Source organism: Trichechus manatus, unplaced genomic scaffold (assembly GCF_000243295.1).
Source record: "Trichechus manatus latirostris isolate Lorelei unplaced genomic scaffold, TriManLat1.0 scaffold00398, whole genome shotgun sequence".
Classification (NCBI taxonomy): domain Eukaryota; kingdom Metazoa; phylum Chordata; class Mammalia; order Sirenia; family Trichechidae; genus Trichechus; species Trichechus manatus.
Window position 1 is genome coordinate 219,980 of NW_004444334.1, and position 15,445 is coordinate 235,424.

Sequence of the window (15,445 nt, forward strand, 5' to 3'; positions counted from 1 at the left end):
TCATCAGTCACATACTTGTTGAGTCCTTACTAGACATCAGCTATTATTAAGGATCTTCAATATCTTTTAACGCAGGGATGGAAAGTGATGTTGAAATCACACTTATTCCTAGTGTAGCCACAACAGAAGTGGAAACCAAAAATTTTGGAGACGAGGAAAAGAATGATGGCATTTTTGCTTAAATGGAGGCTTTGTTCCTATCATTGGGATAATGCTGCCTATGCCCACTCATTCACCCAACACTCAGCAGATGTTTATTGAGTGTTTCCTACATGCGACACATTATACTAGGCTCTGGGTGATGGAGTGAAGATACAGGAAAAAACGAGCTCAGCAGTTACAATGGTGAAATGAGTTGCCTTTCAGCTTCTTCTGACCTAGGCCTTCACTATAAGAAACATTGCTCAGTCTACCTTCTCAGGCTGACAGGGGCCTACCTCCTCAATTATAAGTACAAAAACACTTTGTAAGCTAAACAAACACAGTTTATAATGTACTCACATCATGTATTATCAGCATAATACTTTTCTTTTATCCCTTTGGTAACATGAAAAATTGAGAAATCAACTTAAAATTAGTCAATTTTTCTAAAATTGCTGAGTCTGCAAGTGACTGAGAGGTTTCTGTTCCCCAAGCCTTACTGCCTGGGCCCAATTTTGAACAATTTGGCATTTTGTGACTTGCCTCTATTTTCCACAATCATCTCAGCTTTTAATTAAACCCAGTGCGACGTCTCCATGGCAATGACTCTGGCACACACCGGGAGACCTCAGAAGAACCACCCGCTGCCAATAAATATAATGAAAGCACCAACACTTCACGGTCACTATTAGCTGTGAGTTGCGGTCTTTGGTCAGTGGCACAAAATGGCAGGAGGAGACTAGATACATTTGACTTTGGTCGGGGTCTAAGTCCCCAGACCATCATCTCATTTCTACCCCTGAATACAGATCAGTAGCCTCTTCCCATTTTGACATTCCCTCTTTCAGCACTTCAACTTGGATTCTTTCTTCTGTAGCTGCTCAGTCTCCGGCTCCTCTAAGGGAGATGGAAAGGTGAATACGCATCTGTCTCGGCTGAGCACCTACAACATTTAGAAACTGGACAACAGACAGGAAATGAGAGTAAACAGCTGTCCGCCCAGTGGGATCTGTGTTTTCACATCTCAGGTAAGAGACAGAGAAAGGTGATGGGGCCCATGGTGATACAGTATGAGTAGCAGAAAAGACAGAGGCACAATTAAGGATGTGGGCTCTAAATAACTAGATTATTAAGTTTTAAAGTGAATTACCACAAAATTATATGTATACACTTTATACATATTCTAAATTAACTGATTCATTGCCCTTCCTAAATTTACACAGATGTTGTCTTGATTCTGGTTTAATTCAACACAGGACAATGATATTTTCATGGCAAAATCTTAAATAACAATTTCTTTGAAAAAAGGGCTGTACTAGACAAAGTTACAGTACCTAATACAGAGCCGAGAACTTAGTGAGTGCTCTACGAATAATTATAGTTCACAGATAATAAAGAAACAAGGAAAACTGCCCTCTGGGAACTCAAAAACTGGCAGAAACACTAGCACAAGCACATAGAGAACAGGTAGACTCAGGAAAAGAGTAAATGCACAAAAAAATTTACAAAAAGTAAATGCTATACACAAAGTGAAAGTATCTGCACGGTGATCATCTTCCTGATAAACATCTTTCTTTGAAAGACAAAGTCCTATGTTCTGTTGTTAATAATTCCACTCAGTTGCTTTTTATCTTGGGGTCATGATAGCACTTTGTGAAGTTCAGTTTCTTCATCTGTCAAATAAGATTACTAGGCTAGATCTTTAAGGTCCCCCAAAGCTGTAACATTTATGACTCAGGCTTTCTAGAAATACCCCTGAGTAAGAGACAAGGACTAATGCAACATGCCTTTCCCGATCCTGAGAAAGAAAACCTTCTTTATCCTGTTACATCCTTCCTGAAACCAATAAACATTCAAAAAGCATCATGAACTCTTCTCCATAGTGCCAGCCCTCCCTGCCCCTTTCCAATTCCAACTTCTAATTACAGAACTAATAATTGTATAACACTAACCCATTGCAAAAACACTGTCTCATCCATTTTGGAAAAAACTTAAGAGTTAGTTTCGCTGATATCAGAATAAAGCCCATTATAAAGATGAGGAAATCAATTCGGACAGTTATGTGTGAAAGTCCGACAGCTAATAAATGGTGGAGTTGAGACTTGAACCCATAACAAAATTTTAATAGAAGTCTTATTCACTAAATACCTTCATATTGAAGGAGGGTGGCAGAATTATGCTTTTTCTTTCTCACCTGCAGATGTCAAAATTGACGCTGATAGACTGGGAAAATACTCCCCAAAGAACTTAATTGAGTTTTTTGAGTTTGTGGCCTCAACATGAAGCTTATGGTAAGGAAACAGAGAAAGGAAAAGGAGAAAATGAAAGTTTTTTTCTCTGTCTCTTATTTCATAGTCCTGTGTAAACTTCTGCTTTTCCATTGCAAATGCGGGTGACTTCATGTTTATAAAGAACAAAACAACAGGGTACTTGTTTCTATTCTGAAGAGCAATCAACATTATGGAAAACATTAATCAGCTCACTCAAAATGCTGAAATAAGTAATGCCATGCAGATTCAGCCTGTATTTTTACAAAATGCTTAAAAGTGATGTTCAAATGTTATTTGTTCTTCAAAGCCTCTCCTGAAATTATTTTTTCTTCCTGGAAATTTTCAGTACATTTTGCTTGTTCTTATCACTTTTATGATAGTCTGTCTTATCATATGGCAAGTTCTTTAATTGGTTCTCTCTGCACTGAGAAAGGAACAATGATTTTATTCATATTTATATCTGTAGTGCTTAGAACATAAAAAAATATAAGAATTTTTAGGGACCTTAAACATAATCTATTCTAGTTTTCAGGAGCTCAGAGTACTTGAGGTTGATGCCTAAATATGTAGCTGAAACATGTTTTATATAATATGCATCCTCAATAATTATAAAGCACCTATAATGAGAAACACCTAAGTTTGTTATGTATGTGACTAAGATTACTTACAATTTGATCCTCTAAGTTTATCCCCCACACGGAAAAAACAGAAAATTTAGGAAACTTTCTTTACTTTCTATCTGCATAGATAACTCTGACTAAAGAGCAACTATGTACCAAAGGTAGCGCTTGCCTCCTTCTCAATACAAAACAGGACTCCATGGAAAACCAAGCTACTTTCAATCAGGCTTGGCAACCTCACAGGAATGGTGATCTCTCTTAAATTTTCCCTTCCTGGGAAAGCACAGACAAGGCAGTTTCAATGACTTGCCATGAGCTAAATGCGCACTATATCACTGATGAAAATATTTCTGATTCCAATCCCCACAGAGCAACAATAAAGTAATGAAAGGGAAGTATTTATTGACTACCCACTATTTATTGAACTAGTCTCTTTCATATACATGCTTTCAATTAATTCTTACAATAGCCTTGGGAGACAAGAATTACCCTTCTCCCATAAAAATGAGAAAATGGGCTTTAGAGTATTTAAGATTTTACCACCAGAACATGCCAGACCCAGGATTCAAGCCAACATCTGTCTAAGTTCAAAACTCATTTTATTCATACATCACCCAACTTCATACGTGCTCATGAGGGTAAAATTCCAGATGATATATGGGGAAATTCATTAGTAGCTCTGAGAACTGGGAATTCCAGACTTCGATAGTTAAAAGTACATTACCAATAAGTTTACCAATCTCTTAGGTGATTTAAAAAAAAAAAAAAACCTTGTGTTAAGCCCTGGGCAAAGAACCAGGGGAATCAGATGGAGAAAAGGAAAGTGATTTGTCCCTTCTGTAGGGTGATGAACTTTAAGTGTGATTAACGAAGCAGAAAACACCAGGGACCAGACAGCATTCCCCCAGAGGCCAGAAGATGTAATTGTGGTTAACTAAACTATTTACATATCTGGATTAAAGTAACAGAAAATAAAAACTACCCAGTCTCATGATACTTTTTCAAGCATGCTTTAGTTCAACCTTTCTATAACAGATGTAATGGAACCCAGAAACAAGTATAAAAATATTCATTTTTCCAAGGATGTACAAAAGAGGCATCTCCTCAGGGCTCTTATACTTCCAAGTGCATATCTGTAATTTCAATTACCACATCATTTTATAATAATCTCTTCCTCTAAATATGTCTCACCCTTGAACTTTGAGAAGCTTGAGGGGCTTGAATTGGCTCTTATTTATATGTGCACCCTTAACACATAGCCCAACGTGCTTAATACTTGTTGTGTACATCCTCATATTCTTAATTCAGTGATTCTTAGCTAAAGTAAGGTACATTGCCATTACTTAATGTTATTAATATTAGTTAAGATAAGTTTAATGGATATACTTCTACAATGGGATAAATGCAAGGATATCCTTATAATTTTCCTCTTATCTACTAACATTTCAATATGCTATAGAAAGCAGTGAAAGTACTAGGAATTGGGAATGATTCCAGGTACATAGAATTCCAATGGCCAGAGGCTGTCTCCTCTGCCATTTTCCTATTGTTAGCAGAGATTTATGTTTTAGGTTTAAATAGGTAAAACTTGGTTCTGTCTGGTACAGAAATCCTTGAGTATTCTTGGTACTTAGCAATCCTCCTGCCCATAATTAGATAAAACCAAAGATTCTCTTACTCTGTGAATCCTAAGACACCTGTGGTGCTATGAATGAGATGTATAACAACATTAAATTTATGTTTAAAGTACTTATTAAGAATCTATAGTTACTTTATATGGTTCTAGATGCTGAAGAGAATCAGCTGAGAATACATACAATTCACATCTTTCCCTCAAGGGTACAAAATCTAGTGCATATTTCAAAATGAAGTAAATGCTCTTATGTGAGCTCTGAAAAAGAAACAAATACTTGTATCAGGAGGTACCAAGGATGCTTCCCAAAAAAGTAGATTTTACAGAATCTTCAGAATTACAATGAAATATGTGTAAATAAAAATGGAAAACAAACTATCATGAGCAAGGAATACAGGCAAGGGAGGACACAACATGTTTGCATAATAGTAGCACATCCCAAAAAGGTCTATAAATGAGCTGGGAAACATAGTTTGAGTCCCAAAATGAAAGGCCTTGAAAATAATACTGAAGAGTTTTAACTTTATGCTGTAGTCATGAGTAAAATTTTTGAGGAGAGGCTCAGTATGCCCAAGTTTATATTTCATAAGACTAGTCTGCCATCAGGGGAAAGATAGACTGAAGATATGTGAAGGTGGTGACAGAAAAGACAGCTATAATGTGATTTCAGTAGAGGTTAGGCAATGTGGTGATAAGGAAGAAGAATTCTGAAGAAAGACTCTCCCTGCAGGAGGGAGGACTCGGAGATAAGCATTGGAGGATGGATAGATTCCATCTTGGAATAGATAAAAGGAAAGTAAAAGGGAAGAACTTTTTCCAGCCTTTCGTAGCAGAATAAAAACTGAAAGACAAGAGCCAGCATAATGAGGATGTAAGAAGGTGGAGCTGATTGGTTCCATGTAGAAACAGATTTGGAGAGAGTGTGGCTCTACATTACAGAGAGATTAAAACTAAAAGGAAGAGTGTAGGCGTAATTAGAATGATAATGAATAGGTATTGAAGATTAGGTAAGTTGTATATAAATGTGGTGTATTCAGATAGTTTATTGGCAACTGAAAGAAAGATTTCTTCAGGAGAATGTGAAGGCAAGGAAGCCAAATGGAGAACAAAATGGAGTTGCAAGATATTCTAAGAGTGAGAGCTAAGAATCTGAGTAGCAACTTCATCATGGGAGTGAAGATGAATGGATGGTTGAATCTGAGAAGTGTTAAGAACTTCTTTTTGGCTATAATGTTAGTATTACTTTAGATACTTAGATGTACACTTTGCCTGATTTTAGATAAAAACTTCTTCATGTTTTGGAGAAACAGGAAGGGGGAAGGATGATGAATTCAAAACTCAGAACCTGAAAGCACATGGCAATTATTTCCTGTGGCTTTACTGATTTTCAGGGATTTCTCTTGGCACTGTCTCCTCCTCTCTCAGATTGTACCCTGATTATGTACCCTCCATGGAGTCAGTCAGTGAGATGGTGGTGAGAGAGTTTGTCTTCCTGGGCTTCTCATCTCTGGCCGGGCTGCAGCAGCTGCTCTTTGTTATCTTCCTGCTCCTCTACCTCTTCACTCTGGGCACCAATGCCATCATCATTTCCACCATTGTGCTGGACAGGGCCCTTCACACTCCCATGTACTTCTTCCTCACTGTCCTCTCTTGCTCTGAGACCTGCTACACTTTCGTCATTGTACCCAAGATGCTGGTTGACCTGCTGGCCCAGAAGAAGACCATCTCCTTCTTGGGATGTGCCGTCCAGATGTTTACTTTCCTCTTCCTTGGCTGCTCTCACTCCTTCCTGCTGGCAGCCATGGGTTATGATCGCTACGTGGCCATCTGTAACCCACTGCGCTACACAGTGCTCATGGGACATGGGGTGTGTGTGGGACTAGTGGCTGCTGCCTGTGCTTGTGGCTTCACTGTTGCCCAAATTATCACATCCCTGGTATTTCATCTGCCCTTCCATTCCTCCAACCAACTACATCACTTCTTCTGTGACATATCTCCTGTCCTCAAGGTGGCATCCTGCCATACCCACTTGAGTCAGATTGTCATCTTCATGCTCTGTGCATTGGTCTTGGTTATTCCCTTGTCATTGATCTTGGTATCCTATATTCACGTCATCTCTGCCATACTTCAATTTCCTTCTACATTGGGCAGGTACAAAGCCTTCTCCACCTGTGCTTCTCACCTCATGGTTGTCACTGTGCACTATGGCTGTGCCTCTTTTATCTACTTAAGACCTCAATCCAACTACTCCTCAAGCCAGGATGCTCTGATATCAATGTCCTACAGTATCCTAACTCCATTGTTCAACCCAATGATTTACAGCTTGAGAAATAAAGAGTTCAAATCAGCACTTCATAGAGTTGTGGGGAGAATGATTTCTCTGCCACAGCATTAATCTGGATCCCGCTTTTTCCAAACAGTAAAGCAAAAGGTGAATAAGGCAAAATTTCCAGAGCAGAAATGATCAGGCAACTAGGAACAGTGTTCAGGAAAATAGATCGTTTCTCCTTCTTCACCAAATGTAAAATGTAAAAACCACAGCTTCTTGCCATGATCACATGAATTATTGCCCACTGAAATTATACTCAGTTAAAGGAAAAACAATGGATGGCTATTATAGAAAAACATTCAGGTGTTCAGAATTCTAGGTTCTGGCAAATACCATCACCCAATCTCACCCAGACTAGAAACTAACCCTGCAAAATAGAGCACAATCCTGAAGCTCACTTCTAGGGCTGTAGGCAGCTCCTGTCCCTAGATTCCCCTTCTTCTGGTTTTTTTTCTGAATCTCAGACTTTTAATAGTCAGGTCACAATTTTTAAATGCAATAATGTTTTCAAGATGCCTGTCACAATGTTTGATGCGTAAGAGATATCCAGTTAATGGTCAAGTAAGAAAATATAAAAATTATTTATGTGTTTCTAATGTATTAATGGAGCCCTGGTGGCACAGTGGTTAAGAACTCATCTGCTAACTGAAAGGTTGGCAGTTCGAACCCATCAGCAGCTCCAAGGGAGAAAGATGTGGCAGTCTGGAAATCCTATGAGGCAGTTCTACTCTGTCCTATGGGGTCACTATAAGTCAGAATCGACTTGAGAGCAGTGGGTAATGTATTGATGGGAGCTAGTTTTTCTATTTTTTTTATGCACTGGCGCTCATCTAAACTGGGTCAGCATTCCTTGAGTTGCTGCATTGGGACATACGTTAAAGAGAAGATCTAAGCTGGCTAAGCTTATCCCCATGTCATTAAACATGCACCAGATGGAAAACTGTGTGTAAAGACCTAACAGTCTTTGCTCTCCCTGTAACACAGGAGTCTGTACATACATTTTAGGACAGAACTTGAGTTATGCATTTTAGTTTTCTCTCCATCCTGCAGGAGTGAGAGCAGACAGGGAGCTTCATAAAGAGCTGTCTTCTCACATTCGATTTCTTTTCAAAATTCACATGTCAATAAAAGTCTCCTAACTGAATCATTTTGTTCTAAGAGTTTTCCCTTTCTTCCATCAATTTCTTTAGTAAAAGGGACATATACCTTCCAGGGGTTGAAGCAAAAGGGAAGAAAGTGGGATGTTTCATTCATAGGCCCAGTTTTATTGCGGAGTATAGAGCTTGTCTGCCAAGGATGAGATCTGAGCCAATATAAGTCAACTGGGTTTTGTCCATTTCTTAGAAACTTGAGACTTGCTGAAGGCAAGGCCTGAAGATCACAGTGACTAAAGCAAATCAATTTCTGTGGACAACAGTCTCTCTTTTCCTTGTCTTTCTTGTTCAGCCCAGGCCTCTAGCCTGTCAAGTTGTTTGATGAACAGAGAATGAATTGATAATCCTTTAATGTGAATCAGTTTAATGGATTGTTTACACCTTTATTGTGTGCTGTTGTTTACAAATGTTACTTTGTTTGCTCTTTAGAGCAACCCTGGGATCCATATTTTATAGATGAGAAAACAGATGCTCGGAGAACTAAAACAGCTTGTCTACAAGTCAGTAAAGAATAGATGCGAAGCCCACGTCATCTCCTTCCTTGACTAATGCTCTTTCAACATTCTCACATAATTCCTTGCAAAGACTGTGACTTTTTAATCAATAGAGTAGAAGACATAAGCATTCATCATGAATAATAAGATTAAACAATGTGGCATCTGTGGAAAAGATATCCTCTTAAATATAAGATGAATGAGTTTCAAATCATACCAAGCAGTTCAACCCCTATCCTAGTATAATGTGTGCATTGGGGAAGGGAAAATAAGAAAAGTGTTCACCTTTTACTTTGTTCATTTCTGAGAAATGAATGCTATTATTTTGGAATAAGATACTGGAGCACTGACCAGTGGGTAGGATTATTGTGTGTTAAAAGGTTGTTCATGTCCAAATGACTCTCCTGCCATTTTTCTTTCCTCTTTGTTTTTCCATGTGACTCAAGCATTAAGTTGATCTTGGTCCTGCCCTCATGGGTTAGTAATGAACATCTTGTTCTCCCTGTTCCTCTTTTCACACACACACACCTTTGAGTGTTCTGAAGAATGATGAGATTTTTAAAGTTGGGTTGACTTTAGCAAGAGAATGAAGTCCACTACACCTTTGAACTAGGCCATGTGTTCCAGTTGACGTTACAGAGAACTCTGCACTTGAATTTCAGTAATAGATTCAGTCAATAATAATAAATTTGGATGTTGATTTCCCATTTATCATCATCTGTTATGTATCTATCTTCCTTCTGCTTTCAGCTTTTGTTGGCATCTCCCAGCAGCAGCAGATAGCTATGACTCCAGCTGCCAGCTTCCTTTAGCACATTGAGTACCAGCTTTGCTAAGGAAAAGCTAAACCAAGGCATGATCAGGGAATTTCTGTGACCCTGGCTATAGTAAAATATAATATCATTAAAAGCAGACTTGTAGATTATCAGAGTGGCCTTGCTTATTAGGACTGATTTCCTAAGACACCCCTTGACACTCTGAGCAGATCGATCATAAATAAGGAGACAGATCCCATCCACTGATAAGGCATACATTTTCCATATTTTGTACTGGCAATCCAACCTTAAGCTCACAGAAGTTAACTGATTGATTAGCTGTGTCCTGTTCTATATTTATATCAATATGTACCCCCTCCAACAAAAATATCTTTATTTTCAAAAAAGCATTTAGTAAAGTGTACCCAGGAGATATAAAGTGACATATTATATCATGAAATACATTGAATTTCACTCCAAATATTACTTTTAGATATTACTCCCCAAATTTCTCTTCTAGACTGCCAGACTCCTACTCCCGCCATCAACCCCACATAGAGTCTTTAGGTTTCCCTAATTCCTCTCTCTTGTTCGTAAATCTCTACCAAGCATCAACCTTATCACTCATCTTGTCTATCCCTCTCCTATATTATGAAAGAAGTCTAAAGTGCTTACTCATAATCACTACTTAATATTATTTTCTGGCATGGGAAAGATTCTAACAGTCAGAATTAATGCAATAAAACAGAAGTAATGTGGTTAATTGTAACAGAAGAGATCTGATATAGGAAATCTGTTACATGGGTGTGGGAGGTTGAAAGAACAGAGAAGATATTGAGGAAATTCACATGATAATAATTGAAGGGATAATAATTGAAGTAAGATCTGGGGAACAACGGGAATGTGTGGCATTAACAAAAACTAAGACTTCAGAAGAAAGCCCCTGGAGATGTGGTACTGGAATTTCTCAGGAGGGGTCATGGCTTGGCAGTTGAGTAAATAATCTTTGGGCTATGCCCAGTAGGCGTGGCAACGTATCATAGGTGGTACCATGATTATCCAAAGGCACAGGATGTACGCTGCTGGTACCTCTGAGTGGGCACAGCAAAGCTGGTGAGGGGAGCCATGGCTATCTGCTGCTATTGCTGGGAGATACCAACAAAAACTGTAAGCAGAAGGGAAGTCTCTTCTCTCACATCCTTCCTTGCAGTCTCCCACAAGTACCTCCTATTGGCAGTTCCTAGTTGGAATCCAGCAGACAAGGGAGTTTTAGAAAAATGTAATTTGAAGAATCCCAACCCAACCCAAGCATCTATGAGCAAAGTATAGAACAGTGGCTTAGAGCTGAGAGACTACAGCTAAACAAGCACATAGGCATTTACATTGAGGAGGATAAGTAAATTTGTGCTTAGTCAACAAAGATTCTCCCATTATAAAGTTATATCTTCCATATAAGTCAAGGAGAAATCATAAAAAATACAAAATTTTGTTTTCCTATTCATTCATGTTACAATCTTAAAATTTATAAAGGTCAAGAGTTGATTATGTTGATTGGGTGGATACATACTTAGAGAAAAAGTTAACTCATTATTTTTTCAAAGTTAGTATCTTTCTTAATGAGATTTATAGTTCACACGTTTTCACAAAAAGCCACTCTAAAATAAAAGAGTTAGTTCTGCCTGTACTAGTTTAAGGAGCCCTGGTGACGCAGTAGTTAAGCACTTGGCCACTAACTGAAAGGTCAGCGATTTGAACCCACTAGCTGCTCCATGGGAGAAAGATGTGACAGTCTGCTTTTGTAAAGTCTGCAGTCTTGGAAGCCCGTGGGGCAGTTCTGCTCTGTCCTATAGTGTCACTATGAGTCAGAATCGACTCGACGACAATGAGTTTTCGGGGTTTTGGTATGAATTTAGTTCTGGACACCACTCCAGAAAAGTAGACATGCACATTTTCAAACGTATGTAGCCATTCTTTTCCTACAACCCCTTGTAATTAAAATGTGCCTGTGACACAAGTGCAAATATATTCTATAGGGCTTTGAGTCCAACGACCACAAAATACAGTAAGTATATGTCTAACGGGAAGAAATTGACCAACATGGAAATAGTATTCTAGAAATGCCATGCTGTAGCAAATTATTTCTGGTCCTATCTGCACTAATGGACTCAACTTTCATGTATTGATTCAACCTCCTTCAATGCTCAATGAGATATCTTTACATATATTTTCACCCAAAACCTCTGTACTTCCTGAGATTATTTCCCCAACTATTCTACTTGACTTTGAATTTTCCCTCTTGGAATTCTTTTTGGAATCTGATTCCAGTTTTTATTTCTTCACTCCTTATGTCTTAAGAAAGTTGCTTATTTTGCCTGGGGAGGACTTGTATCAAAACATAATAATCACTCCCACGGGACATGATAGCACAACTACAGAGCAGATGTTGTATCTGTGGTTGGCAGCAGAGACCAAAGGAAACATCTCTGGTAACAGTGCACAACAGCTCAGACTGACTTTGTAGAAGAGACGAACTCTTCAGAGCAGTGATCAGGGGGGTAGGGGGGCGTGCTAGATGCCCTGTATCCATCCACTGAGCTTTGGAAGTTTAAAAGTAAATCCCTGAACAGCCTACAAATGAACATACCAAGGACTAGGTCTGGGATATAGAAGTTCCTTTGGAGCTCAATACACCTGTGTAAGCTGGTCAACATAAGGTGATGGCAAAGTGAAAAATTTAAATCATTTACTGTACAAAACATCTAGAAATACATTTAATAATAAGTAACCAAGACCTGTTAGAATTAAGTCATGAAGACATTTTCTGAGGGATACAGAATAAAACCTGAATAGAAACACATTATGTACAAGGATAGATGCCTCAATTTTGTAGAGATGTCATTTAGTTTCTATTTCAGCTTTAAATTCAATTAAATCCCAATCAAAATCCTAATTTTTTTGATAACATGTTAAATATCCCTGAATTTCAAATGAAAAAGTAATCATGGATGAAAATCCAAGGATATTCTGCAGAACAAAGGTAAGATTTTCCCATCCTGAAAGAAAAGGCACTATAAAAGTACTATCATTAAAGTAGTGCAATATAGTACAAAACTAAACCCATGAATCAAAGCACAGAATGGGAAATTCAAAAATGATAATTCTAATTACTGAGGAAAGATTATTTTCAAAGAAATGGAGTTGAGTACATTGTTTAATATTAAAAGAATGCCGATTACATTCTATTTTCACAATTTATTCCCAAATAAATAAAACAGGTCATATTAAAAGAAAACTATAGTAGATTTAAAAGAAAATTTAAGTAATACATCTAATTTTGGAATGTAGAAGTACTTTCTAAGTGTGAAAATAGAAGTAATAAGCATAAAGGAAAATATTTGCATGCATGAACTATATAACAATATAAATTAGTTATTAAGTAAATTTGATTAACTTTGGTAGGATACCAAAAAAAAAAAAACAGTTGTCATCAAGTCCATTCCGACTCATAGCAATCTTATAGGTCAGAGTAGAACCACCCCACTGAGTTTCCAAGGAGCTAGTCAAAGGGAAAATTTGTGGGAGAAAGAGGATACATTTTGTCATGAACTCACTCTGTGATCTAGCAAATTACTGTGAGTAAATTTTTTCTTACTTTGGGCCCCAGCCTACTCATTAGTAAAATAAAGAGTTTAAACAGCTCCTTCCCACTATATTGGTCTATGACTACATCTAAATAAGATAAAGGTAAAACTATTTTGAGCAGCATTAAGGCTAGTAAAAGTGTAAAGTGTTTTAATTATTTGGTGGCATTTAATTTCCTTGGTTCACTAACCAGCTCTTAAAATCTATATTTCTATTAGTCTCTCTACTGCAAAATGGACAATCTTCAGTGGTCTTAATGCATGAAACCTTGAAAACGTCAGATCATATCACTCTCTTGCTCAAAACTTCCAAAGTTCACAGTTTGTAACCAACAAATATTGACACTTCACACCTCCATGATCTGTCCTCAAACTAACTCTTGACTTCAGCTCTTCTCTCCTTACCTCTGCCCCTCCAACCACTTCATTCCACCCAGAGGTTCCAAACATGTGGACACTTTTCAGCCACACAGTCCCTTATTCTGAAATGGCCCCCCCATCTATCAAACAAATTTTTGTTCTTTAGTTTCAGCAAAAAATGTATCCCTTGATCTGTGTTCCAATAGCAAGATTGTTTTTGGTTTACTTAGAATTGTTCTTTTTTTTTTTAATTAAAGTATATTTAGTTATTTAAAACTATGTAAATAATAAGTGGTTCTTAGAATTTTTTAAAAGTTATAAACATTTTGGTTGAAACCATCTGGAAATCAACTTTTATTTAGTGAATGATTTACAAATGATTTAGTTGTTTAACGGCTACAAAAATGCTCAGTTTCTACAAGGGTGAATGAAGAGAACAGGATACAAGGAAAAGATTAGTCCAAAGGACAAATGAACCACAGCTACCAAGGCTTCCACCAGACTGAGTCCAGTACAGCTAGATGGTGCTCGGCTACCATTACTGACTGCTCTGACCGGAATCACAACAGAGGGTTCTGGGCAGAGCTGGAGAAGGATGTAGAACAAAATTCTAACACAAAAAAAAGACCAGATTTACCGGCCTTACAGAGACTGGAAAAACCCCGAGAGTATGGCCCCCAGACACCCTTTTAGCTCAGTGGTGAAGGCACTCCTGAGGTTCACCGTTCAGCCAGGGATTGGACAGCTCCATAAAACAAAACAGGACTAATGAGGCACAGCAGTCTAGGGACAAGAACTAGAAGACAGAACAGGACAGGATAGCTGGTGATAGGGAACCCAAGGTTGAGAAAGGAGAGTGTTGACATGTAGTGGGGTTCTTAACCATAGTCCTAGGGCAATATGTGTACTAACTCTTTAATGAGAAACTATTTTGTTCTGTAAACCTTCATCTAAAGTGAGAATAGCAGCACAACTGGAAGAACATAATCTACATAAGTGAATTGTACATGTAGAAATTTTTGAAATGCTGTATCTTTGGCTATGTGTATTTTCATCAGAAAAAAAAAGGTCCTCCAAAGCCAAGAAGGGAGCATGTTGACGTGTCGTGCGGTTGTTAACCAATGTCATAAAACAATATGTGTACTGCCTGTTTAATGAGAAAATATTTGTTCCGTAAACCTTCACCTAAAGTACAATAAAAAGAAAAAGATATGCAATTTCTTACAGTCAATCATATTTAGGTTTATTTTACTAGAAATTCATATGTATATACATATGTATGCATATATATATATATATATATATATATATATATATATATGCTCTTTAGTGTCCTCATATTGTTATTCCCTGCAGCAACTGTGGTCACATCCCCTTTGTCATTTCTGGTACTGTTTATCTGGGTTCTCTTTCAGCAATCAATCTCACTCTAAATTTGTCATTTTTATCAGTCTTTTCAAAGAGCCATTGTTCAGCTTTGCTGATCATCTGTATTCTTAGTTTCTTTTCTGTTTCAACTCCTACTGCTACTATAACCTTTCTTTTCCTCTTTTTTTTTTTTTTTTTGTGGATGGTCCTTTTTTCTAATATATGATTTTAATACTACACATGTACTTTTCAGCCCTTCTTCTTTTCTAACATAGGTATTTATAGCAATACAATTCCTTCTAAGTACTGTTTCAGCTGAATCTAACAAGTTTTCAAAGATGTTTCCTGTGTTTTATTGACTATGCAAAGGCATTCCACTGTGTGGATCATAACAATTTATGGATAACATTGTGAGGAATGTGAATTCCAGAACACTTAGTTGTACTCATGCATAACCTGTGCATACACCAAGGGCAAGGGCGTACTGCATGGTTTAAAATCAAGAAATGTAGGCATCTTCATCACTGGGTAATAGAAGAAATCAGAGATGGAATAAAAAAATTCCTAGAATCAAATAAGAATGAAAACACATCATATCAAAACCTTTGGGACACAGCAAAGGCAGTCCTCAGAGGACAATTTATAGCAATAGATGCACATATCAAAAAAGAAGAAAGGGA

At 37.6% G+C, this 15,445-nt stretch overlaps 2 protein-coding genes across 4 annotated transcripts in view; both read left to right on the top strand.

Moving 5' to 3' along the window:
- The first annotated feature begins 6 nt into the window (after positions 1 to 6).
- Positions 7 to 15,445, top strand: part of LOC101354909 (olfactory receptor 10T2) — a 33,002-nt gene continuing 17,563 nt past the window's right edge. For 2 of the 3 annotated variants that reach the window (XM_023725780.1, XM_023725781.1), the window contains exon 1: positions 7 to 1,169. The gene's annotated coding sequence lies outside the window, so the exon portion shown is untranslated. Of the gene's footprint in view, positions 2,433 to 15,445 lie in introns of all 3 variants that reach the window. The other variant, XM_023725779.1, reaches the window with a different exon arrangement.
- LOC101356707 (olfactory receptor 10K2) lies at positions 2,429 to 7,656 on the top strand. Its single transcript, XM_023725782.1, has one exon. The coding sequence runs from the start codon at positions 6,115 to 6,117 to the stop codon at positions 7,057 to 7,059; it is 945 nt and encodes a 314-aa protein (XP_023581550.1). The 5' UTR covers positions 2,429 to 6,114; the 3' UTR covers positions 7,060 to 7,656.